The 11,231-nt window shown below is 36.1% G+C and overlaps 1 protein-coding gene across 1 annotated transcript; it reads right to left on the bottom strand.

Annotated features, from left to right (window-relative positions):
- Positions 1-4,836: 4,836 nt before the first annotated feature.
- On the bottom strand, positions 4,837-9,539 carry LOC139875260 (uncharacterized). The gene is made up of 3 exons (XM_071862603.1): positions 9,249-9,539; positions 8,803-8,985; positions 4,837-5,427 (listed from the first exon to the last, which is right to left on the bottom strand). The coding sequence occupies exons 1-3, from the start codon at positions 9,537-9,539 to the stop codon at positions 4,837-4,839; spliced, it is 1,065 nt and encodes a 354-aa protein (XP_071718704.1).
- Between the last annotated feature and the right edge of the window lie 1,692 nt (positions 9,540-11,231).

Genomic DNA, 11,231 nt, shown 5'->3' with positions numbered 1-11,231 from the left:
GAGCCCCATTGCCCACTCTTAAGTCTAGTGTGTCTTTCTTCAGTCTCTCACTTCTTCTCATTCCCTGCATATTGTTACAGATGTGAGTACCACAACCAGTATCAAAAATCCAGGAATCACTAGAAAAAGTATATAACTGTATATGAAATATACCTTATTTGTTGTTCTGGCTAGCTTTGCCTTTTCTCAACTCAGATAGGTAGGAAGAACAGTTCCTCCTCCAGTGGCCAAATTTTCTACAGTGGAAACATTCGGCATCTTTCACTGGGTTTTCTTTCTTGGGAGGTGGTGGAATTTTCTTCTTAGCAATTGACTTGCCTTTTCCTTTTCCCCAAGTTTTGGGCTTATTCTTTTTCACCTTACCATCCCTAATCATCAGGACACTTGGATTGGAAACCTTGTATGGAATATTCTGTTCCGCAGTTTTGAGCATCAAGTGCACCTCTGCCAGAGATTTCTCCCAACCTTGCATATTGTAATTCATCACAAATTGGTGATACAATTTTGGTAGTGAAACCAAAACCGTGTTCACAACCAAGTTAGGCGGCAAGGTAGTTCCAAGTTTTTCCAATCGATCAATGTAGCTTTTCATTTTTAAGAAATGAGAGCTCACTGATTGACCCTCCTCCATTTTGCATGTTTGAAGAAGCTTATAAGTTTCATATAACTCTTAACTAGCCTATTTCTGAAACATATTTTTCAGCTCAGTCATCATATCATATGCTGTACGATCTTCCATTTCCTTTTGGAGGTCAGAAGTCATACTAGCAAGCATGATTAAAGCTATCTTCTCTTGCTCATCAAACAACTTCTGATAAGCATTCTTTTGAGCAGCAGTAGCTGTCTCAGCAGGAGAATTGGGTAAGGGTTCTTCAATTTTGTTCAACTTTAATTCATATTTGAGAACAATTCTCAGGTTGCGATACCAATCGAGGAAGTTTGAACCATTAAGTTTCTCCTTCTCCAACAAAGAACGGAGGGTGTTTTGGTTTACGTTTTGATTGTTTGACATCTACAAAAGAACAAGGTTCAATTTTAGTATTTTTGATATAATACTTCAATAAATTAATTACCCAAGTTTTAATATATTTAAAAATAATTAATTTACGAAAGCCTAAGATCCACATAGAGGTTCCATAACTACATCTGTTGATCAGCTAGCAGTTATAGAGTCTACTGGTAGGTAGCGAGTACCAATTGCATCACATGTGCAACTCTTAGATCTTTATGGGACCTTGAGATATGTGTAGTATAACAAACCACTATTATCTATTGGCATGTTTGTCCCATCCTTGCCTCGAACTCAGGTCTCACTGTGAATACGATTAAGTCATCCAATTTAGAAACAGTGGAAATTCAGCCTAGTCTCACTCGTAACTGAAAGTCCAACTCGTGGCAATAATTCAATTAGGTCTCACCGTAATCAAAAAATAACGAGGAGTGTTTGCAAGCTCATTGGATGGCATGACTTAAAATTTGACGGGTATTTTGAAAATGTTTGTGTTAACGAATAATGCATGCACACAAGATTCGCTACACTATTTGTTAAAAATCGTTTTAACCAATTTTATATATGTCGATCGTATTTATGCGTCTAGTTTGTTATTTTATTTTATATAAAAAAATAACAAATACACAATGTGTATCATTTTAAAATATTTTTAAAAGATGTCGCCCATATATATTATTTGAGTTTCAAAAAAATATTTATCTTTAAACTCGTTAGAGTTTAACTTTTTAAAATCATCAATTTTAACCTTTGAAACTCGTTACTAGTTTTATTTGATGTTTTCATCAAAAACATTTAGCATACATTATAATAAACAATTAAATATAAATGCGTAAAAATAAAACACAACCATACCAGGCATCACATATGTTAACACCTATTTTCTTATGAGGTAAGGCTTAGTGTATCAACACAATACTAGAAGTAATCTAGCTTTAGGTGGGCGTGTGTTGCCGATTGATGTTTGCTCTTGGGAAATAATCCCTGCAGACCCGGTTCACAAGTATAGAAACTTGTGGGGTGGCTTAATCAATCTGTCGTCCGTAGAGTGTAGAATTGCTAGCCGGATGACTTCTAGTGAGAGAAAGTGCTAGAGAGAGGGGTGAAGTCTCTGCTCTCAAATTTTTCAGAATGTCTGAACTGTGTAAAATGACGACCCAATGGGTCTATTTATAGTGTCAGATCCACCGGATTGTTCGGGGATGATCAATCCTGGATTATCCAATTACGGTTAATCAAGGATTGAGTGCAATGAGGGGTATAATGGATGTCGATTATGGTTTTGGGACCTTATTGTCATATTTCGTTAAGTGCTAAACGATCAACAACCATGTCCCGGTCTTCGTAAATTACCTTAACCAAATAATGATTTAATCTCGGGCAAAGTCACGAGAAAAATCAATATGGCTAGGGCAACCCTTCCAGAATCAACAACCTAAAATGAGAGGCCAAGTTCCCTATTTATAGGTCCAGAAGCTACGCGGAAGTAAGTTGTGCGGGCACTTTAGGCATTCCGCATAAATACTGCGAGAAACCTTCGCACTCTTTAATGTTCTGCGCAATCCTACCGCATAAATACTGCGGTTCTATTGTCTTGTGCGTTCACCTCTAAAAGGCATTCCGCACTAAAAATATATATACATAAGTATGTATATGATCAAGTCCCCCCAGTTTATTGTGTTACATTTTCGCAGAAAAAGTAAGACAATAAACTCTTAAAAAAGAAAAAGTTATAGTTTGTCCTTTTGTGCAAGCACTTATGTAATTTTCGCATCTTATGCACGTACTACAGTGGGGCATAAAAGTATTATTATTTTTCCATAACGGCTATTGTTGTATTGCTAATTTTTTTTTATCTGCGCATATAGCCGTTAAGGGATTATACCATTGAAATTACATGTTCCTCCATATATATAGAAGTTGATCATCATTTTTTCCATCATACTTTCTCTCTCCGGTACATTGATTCATTCACACAAACAACTTTCACATTTACTCATCATCATCACCATGAGGGTTTCTGAAATCGAAAAGAAAGATGACACAAAAGCATTTCTCGCAGAGAGGCTTAAAAGCCCCTAGTCAAAATCATCATCAAAGGCTGCACAAAAATCTCCTACCACCAGCGTTCAACAAACAACAAGGACTCCCAACAAACGACCCGCTACCTCTCCACTTACAGGATCCGTGAAGAGATTTACGCGGTCTAGCTCAGTTGTTCCACCTGCATCTGAGACTGGTAATGCTTATCATCACATGCTATAATTTTTATTTCCAATAACACCTATAGTGTTCTATCATTTTAACATTTCTTCCTTCTTATATATTCCTGATACGTGTTGCAGCAGAGACATCCGTTACTCCACCACCATCTACACAGGCTAGTTCTCCGCCAACTTTCGACTTATCCAAATATGAAGACATCTGGCGCACTCCTCCCAGCGCAATAAAGTCAATCAAAATAGATGGCCTGCAGGGTTATCTATGCGCCTCTGCAGAAGCCGCACTGGACCAAAGGCAACATATGAAGCTTGCCCTTCCCCACGATCTACGCTCTGAACTTAGCAAACTTTCATACATCGACTCATTCAACTATTTCACGCAAAACTTCTATATGACAATTGCATCTGCATATGATGCAATGTCCCGACAAGAGAAGTTTTCTGAAGTTTTGAAGAAAGAACAAACCAAACATGCCATCACACAGTCCCAACTCTCTTCCATCACCATGGAATTGCAAACAACAAAAAATTCCGTGGATGATTTAAAAAAGCAACTGTCCGAAAAAGCAATTGAAATGGACAACCTTCAAGTCGCGCATGATACAATGAAAAACAAACTCTTGTAAACCCAAACTGAATTATCCGCAGCCTTATCTGCAAAAGAAACCGTGGAATCAAGCTTTGCAAAACTCCGCGAACATTTGCCTGAACTTGGCAAAAAATCATGGATTCTGCGGATGTTTCGCAGAAATTTGATACTTATGTGACTGCGCTACAACAACTTGAGCGAGTAAAATTTCTTCGAGAGGTTAGCAAGATTGCTGTTCTTCCGGAGCCAATGCCGGAGTATATTGAGAAATTAATCTGCCCTATTGAAGAGGCAGAAGAGATGGTCGCATTAGCGAGGGAAGGAATCCGCGTTATCCCCACTCCAAAATTAGAAGCTATATGTCAAAACAAGGATGCTCCCGTCGAAGACATCATTAGTTTAGACTTAACTACCCAGGAATAGGATTTCACATTATGTAAGCGCTTTCAAAGCGAATTTTAATGATATGATTTGCTAAATCTTCCGCGAAACGTATAATAAAATTTTATTTATTAATTGCAATTGCCTTTATTTATATAGCGCTTTGATTACCATTCATAATTACTAGCATTGTCTTTTGCAATTTCATTGTTTATTATTGTGCACATAACAAACAACTACTTTATGCGAAACAACCTATATGCACGTGCTATTCTGCACATTATGAATCTTCTAAGTCCGCCGAAACGATCCTTAGGCAAAAATTTGTGTTTATTGCGAAGCATCCAAGTATGGCTAGATCTAATACTTTGGGAGAAAGTTAACAAACTGAATTCCTTTCACATACACGTCAAATTGTTTTCATTTAGCATCAAGTTGTCTTCTCCATCACTTGTTTGATTTCATTTATGGTTGTATTAAACGCGTTGTACTTTGAAATTACGCATAGACATACAATCATTATGATGAACAAAGACCTTTAGTTTTATTCATTTTACACAATATTACAAACTTTTTGCTACACACATTAACATGAATCACTAGAATGCACATAAAATGTCGCATACTTTTGTTATCTACATATAATATCGTTTCAACAAAGTAGCATGCCACGTGTTAGGTATGTTGCGCCCTTCAATGTCTTGGAGTTTATAAGAGCATGCTACATTAATTCCCACTATCTGGTATGGTCCCTCCCAATTGGGTCCCAACTTCCCGTGTTTCTCAGCACGACTTGCTTCATTATTACGCAAAACCCATTCTCCAACATCAAAGGCTAACGTGCGCACCTTCTTGTTATAATACTTAGCAATTTGCTGCTTATTATTTGCCTCACGTATTGCGGCCATAAGCCTGCGTTCTTCAATGAAATTTAGATTTTCACAAATGCTTTCCGCATTCGCACTTTCATCAAAATTAGCAACTCTGCGCGTTTCAACAAAGATTTCTGCGGGGATCATTGCTTTGGAACCATATACTAGGCTAAAAGGCGTTTCGCCTGTACTTTTCTTGAAAGTAGTGCGATGAGCCCATAGTACATTTGAAAGTTCATCAACCCATCCATTCCACTTTTCATTCAAACGTCTTTTAATACCACTAACAATGTCGCGGTTAGTGACTTCGCACAATCCATTTGCTTGCGGATGTGCCACATGTAGTGACCCGAACTTTTCCATGTTTATATATATTAATTGAGATTGATATTTACATGATTAAATATTTCCAACATGTTAAGCAATCAAACTTGTTAAGACTTGATTAATTGAAATATGTTTCATATAGACAATTGACCACCCAAGTTGACCGGTGATTCACGAACGTTAAAACTTGTAAAAACTATATGATGACATATATATGGATATATATATAGTTAACATGATACTATGATAAGTAAACATATCATTAAGTATATTAACAATGAACTACATATGTAAAAACAAGACTACTAACTTAATGATTTTTAAACGAGACATATATGTAACGATTATCGTTGTAAAGACATTTAATGTATATATAAGAGATATTCATACATGATAATATCATGATAATATAATAATTTAAAATCTCATTTGATATTATAAACATTGGGTTAACAACATTTAACAAGATCGTTAACCTAAAGGTTTCAAAACAACACTTACATGTAACGACTAACGATGACTTAACGACTCAGTTAAAATGTATATACATGTAGTGTTTTAATATGTATTTATACACTTTTGAAAGACTTCAATACACTTATCAAAATACTTATACTTAACAAAAATGCTTACAATTACATCCTCGTTCAGTTTCATCAACAATTCTACTCGTATGCACCCGTATTCGTACTCGTACAATACACAGCTTTTAGATGTATGTACTATTGGTATATACACTCCAATGATCAGCTCTTAGCAGCCCATGTGAGTCACCTAACACATGTGGGAACCATCATTTGGCAACTAGCATGAAATATCTCATAAAATTACAAAAATATGAGTAATCATTCATGACTTATTTACATGAAAACAAAATTACATATCCTTTATATCTAATCCATACACCAACGACCAAAAACACCTACAAACACTTTCATTCTTCAATTTTCTTCATATAATTGATCTCTCTCAAGTTCTATCTTCAAGTTCTAAGTGTTCTTCATAAATTCTACAAGTTCTAGTTACATAAAATCAAGAATACTTTCAAGTTTGCTAGCTCACTTCCAATCTTGTAAGGTGATCATCCAACCTCAAGAAATCTTTGTTTCTTACAGTAGGTTATCATTCTAATACAAGGTAATAATCATATTCAAACTTTGGTTCAATTTCTCTAACTATAATAATCTTATTTCAAGTGATGATCTTACTTGAACTTGTTTTCGTGTCATGATTCTGCTTCAAGAACTTTGAGCCATCCAAGGATCCGTTGAAGCTAGATCCATTTTTCTCTTTTCCAGTAGGTTTATCCAAGGAACTTAAGGTAGTAATGATGTTCATAACATCATTCGATTCATACATATAAAGCTATCTTATTCGAAGGTTTAAACTTGTAATCACTAGAACATAGTTTAGTTAATTCTAAACTTGTTCGCAAACAAAAGTTAATCCTTCTAACTTGACTTTTAAAATCAACTAAACACATGTTCTATATCTATATGATATGCTAACTTAATGATTTAAAACATGGAAACACGAAAAACACCGTAAAACCGGATTTACGCCGTCGTAGTAACACCGCGGGCTGTTTTGGGTTAGTTAATTAAAAACTATGATAAACTTTGATTTAAAAGTTGTTATTCTGAGAAAATGAGTTTTATTATGAACATGAAACTATATCCAAAAATTATGGTTAAACTCAAAGTGGAACTATGTTTTCTAAAATGGTCATCTAGACGTCGTTCTTTCGACTGAAATGACTACCTTTACAAAAACGACTTGTAACTTATTTTTACGACTATAAACCTATACTTTTTCTGTTTAGATTCATAAAATAGAGTTCAATATGAAACCATAGCAATTTGATTCACTCAAAACGGATTTAAAATGAAGAAGTTATGGGTAAAACAAGATTGGATAATTTTTCTCATTTTAGCTACGTGAAAATTGGTAACAAATCTATTCCAACCATAACTTAATCAACTTGTATTGTATATTATGTAATCTTGAGATACCATAGACACGTATACAATGTTTCGACCTATCATGTCGACACATCTATATATATTTCGGAACAACCATAGACACTCTATATGTGAATGTTGGAGTTAGCTATACAGGGTTGAGGTTGATTCCAAAATATATATAGTTTGAGTTGTGATCAATACTGAGATACGTATACACTGGGTCGTGGATTGATTCAAGATAATATTTATCAATTTATTTCTGTACATCTAACTGTGGACAACTAGTTGTAGGTTACTAACGAGGACAGCTGACTTAATAAACTTAAAACATCAAAATATATTAAAAGTGTTGTAAATATATTTTGAACATACTTTGATATATATGTATATATTGTTATAGGTTCGTGAATCAACCAGTGGCCAAGTCTTACTTCCCGACGAAGTAAAAAAATCTGTGAAAGTGAGTTATAGTCCCACTTTTAAAATCTAATATTTTTGGGATGAGAATACATGCAGGTTTTATAAATGATTTACAAAATAGACACAAGTACGTGAAACTACATTCTATGGTTGAATTATCGAAATCGAATATGCCCCTTTTTATTAAGTCTGGTAATCTAAGAATTAGGGAACAGACACCCTAATTAACGCGAATCCAAAAGATAGATCTATTGGGCCTAACAAACCCCATCCAAAGTACCGGATGCTTTAGTACTTCGAAATTTATATCATATCCGAAGGGTGTCCCGGAATGATGGGGATATTCTTATATATGCATCTTGTTAATGTCGGTTACCAGGTGTTCACCATATGAATGATTTTTATCTCTATGTATGGGATGTGTATTGAAATATGAAATCTTGTGGTCTATTATTATGATTTGATATATATAGGTTAAACCTATAACTCACCAACATTTTTGTTGACGTTTTAAGCATGTTTATTCTCAGGTGATTATTAAGAGCTTCCGCTGTCGCATACTTAAATAAGGACGAGATTTGGAGTCCATGCTTGTATGATATTGTGTAAAAACTGCATTCAAGAAACTTATTTTGTTGTAACATATTTGTATTGTAAACCATTATGTAATGGTCGTGTGTAAACAGGATATTTTAGATTATCATTATTTGATAATCTACGTAAAGCTTTTTAAACCTTTATTGATGAAATAAAGGTTATGGTTTATTTTAGAATGAATGCAGTCTTTGAAAAACGTCTCATATAGAGGTCAAAACCTCGCAACGAAATCAATTAATATGGAACGTTTTTAATCAATAAGAACGGGACATTTCACCACAGATGTGAATCTTTGAATTATATTTAGTTCCGCACACCAACTTAAAAATGGATCTTTTGCAATTTGCGCTCCATTATCACTTACAAGTTCCCGCGGAATACCAAATCTACATACAATGTATTCCCATACAAAATTCCGCACCTGCACTCCAGTAATTGTGCGTACGGCCTTTGCCTCCACCCATTTAGTGAAATAATCAATAGCTACAATCAGGAACTTTACATTTCCTGCACCTGGTGGAAAGGGTCCCACAATATCGATGGCCCATTTATAAAATGGCCACGGTGAATCAATTGGAATCATATCATGTCTTGGTTTGCGATTCTACGGTGCATGTCTTTGACAGCTTTTACATCGCTTAACAATTTGCGCAACATCACGATATAGAGTAGGCCAGAAATAGCCCATGCGCATTATCTTGCCAGCAATAGTTTTATATCATGAGTGAAGAGCACAAGATCCACTATGCACCTCTTCAACTATGGTTACAGCTTCGTGGGTCTCACACACCGCAATAATGGTCCCAAATATGATTTACGATATAACATATTATTTTCAAGTACATACATGGGTGCTCTTTCACGTACCAAACGAGCCTCCTTTTTATCTTCTGGCAATGCACTATTTCGCAGATAATTGACAATAGGATCCATCCAATTTGGTTCAACTTCTTCTACAACCGCAACAAATAAATTTCCATCAATGGACTTATTAGGAAGTTCTTCCACCCACACCTGTTTTTGAAAATGGGAAAACGCTAATGCAGCAAGTTTGCTTAATGCATCTGCTTTTTTATTTTGACTTCTCGACACTTGTGATAATTCAAAGAACTCAAACTCCTCTGCAGATTCCTTTAACAATTTCAAATACTTCTGCATGGACAACTCATGTGCTTCAAAAGAGCCATTGAATTAATTTGCCACCAGTTGTGAATCAACATATGCGCGCAGCTGCGTTATATTCATCTTACGTGCCAAATTCAATCCCGCAAGCAATGCTTCATATTCAGCCTCATTGTTTGTTACATCAAAATTAAAGCGCAGTGCGTACGTGTGCTCTTCGCCAGTTGAATTTGTCAACACTAGCCCCGTACATGCCCCTTCAATACATGAGGCATCGTCTGTATATAAATCCCAGATCTCATGCGAAGGTGGCGTTAATTGCGCTCTTTCATGAATCACCTCTAAATCACCCGTCATTTCTGCGAGGTAATCTGCCAAAACTTGCCCCTTTACAGATGTACGCGGTATATATGATATTTCAAATGCTCCAAGCTCAATCGCCCATTGGGTAAGTCTTCCGGATACCGCAGGTTTGTTCATCACATTTTTAACTGGCAAATCAGTTAAAACATGTATTGGATGACCTTGAAAGTATCTGCACAATCGCCGTGAAGTTAAAACTAACGCGTAAATAAATTTCTATATCGGCGCATAATTTATTTCACTTCCCGCAAGCGCCTTGCTAACAAAATAGAATGGCTTTTGAACTTTGTTCCTTTCCGCGATAAGTACTGAGCCAAATGCTTCATTCGCGATCGAAATGTAAAGATATAATATTTCACCATCAACAGGAGCAATCAATGTAGGTAATGCAGCAAGCAATTGCTTCATTTCTTGAAATGCCTTATCAGCCTCTTCTGTCCATACAAAGTTCTTCTGCTTTAAACATCCTTTAAGAGTGCGAAAGAAATGCAACTGTCGTTCCGCGGCCTTCGAAAGAAATCTGGTTAAAGCCGCGATTTTTCCAGTTAAACTTTGCACTTCTTTAACGGTTTTAGGCGCGGTCATGTTTTCGATTGCGGCAATTTTCTTAGGATTTGCTTGTATGCCCTGCTCAGTGACATAGTATCCCAGAAACTTGCCTTCCTTTTCTCCGAAACTGCACTTAGACGGATTCAACTTCATGTTTATTTTCCGCAAACTTTCAAATGTTTCTTGCATATCCACCAAAATACTTTCTTGCGTTTTACTTTTTATAACAAGGTCGTCAACATAAGCTTCCAGATTGTGGCCTATCTGACTTTCAATGCTTTATCAATTAACCGCTGATAAGTGGCTCCCGCATTCTTCAACCCAAAAGGCATTTTGACGTAACAATAAATGCCTTTTCCAGTATGGAATGCGGTTTTATCTTCATCTTCCACCGCCATTGGTATTTGATGGTATCCTTTTGCGGCATCCAAAAAGCATTTGTAGGGATAATCATGCAAAGATTCTACTTTAAGATCAATTTCAGGAAGTGGATAGTTGTCTTTCGGACAAGCTTTATTTATGTCCTTGAAATCTATACACATCCTCCACGAACCATCTGGCTTTTTTACCAAAATAGGATTTGCCACCCATGTTTGATATTTTACTTCGCGCAATATTCCCGCATTGACCAATTTAGCAACTTCCGCAGACAACCACTTCATGCGGTCTAGAGCCATTCCTCTGCGCTTTTGTACAATAGGTTTTAACGCAGGATTAGCATTTAATCTATGCTCTGCAACATTACGCGGAACTCCGGTCAAATCTTGCTCACTCCACGCAAATACATCCATATACGCGACCAGCAACTGCACAATC

This window comes from Rutidosis leptorrhynchoides, chromosome 11 (genome assembly GCF_046630445.1).
Source record: "Rutidosis leptorrhynchoides isolate AG116_Rl617_1_P2 chromosome 11, CSIRO_AGI_Rlap_v1, whole genome shotgun sequence".
NCBI lineage: Eukaryota > Viridiplantae > Streptophyta > Magnoliopsida > Asterales > Asteraceae > Rutidosis > Rutidosis leptorrhynchoides.
The sequence above is the reverse complement of the archived record's forward strand: the minus strand, read 5'-3'. Positions and strand labels throughout refer to the sequence as shown.

What these genes read in the sequence shown, in the direction of transcription:
- LOC139875260 (XM_071862603.1), bottom strand. Translation starts at nt 9,539, where the DNA reads ATGCAGAAGTATTTGAAATTGTTAAAGGAATCTGCAGAGGAGTTTGAG. An exon ending in ATAAAAAGGAGGCTCGTTTG is followed by an intron (nt 8,986 to 9,248) that starts GTACGTGAAAGA and finishes CATGCACCGTAG; the next exon opens with AATCGCAAACCAAGACATGA. An exon ending in GCACAATTACTGGAGTGCAG is followed by an intron (nt 5,428 to 8,802) that starts GTGCGGAATTTT and finishes AACATGGAAAAG; the next exon opens with TTCGGGTCACTACATGTGGC.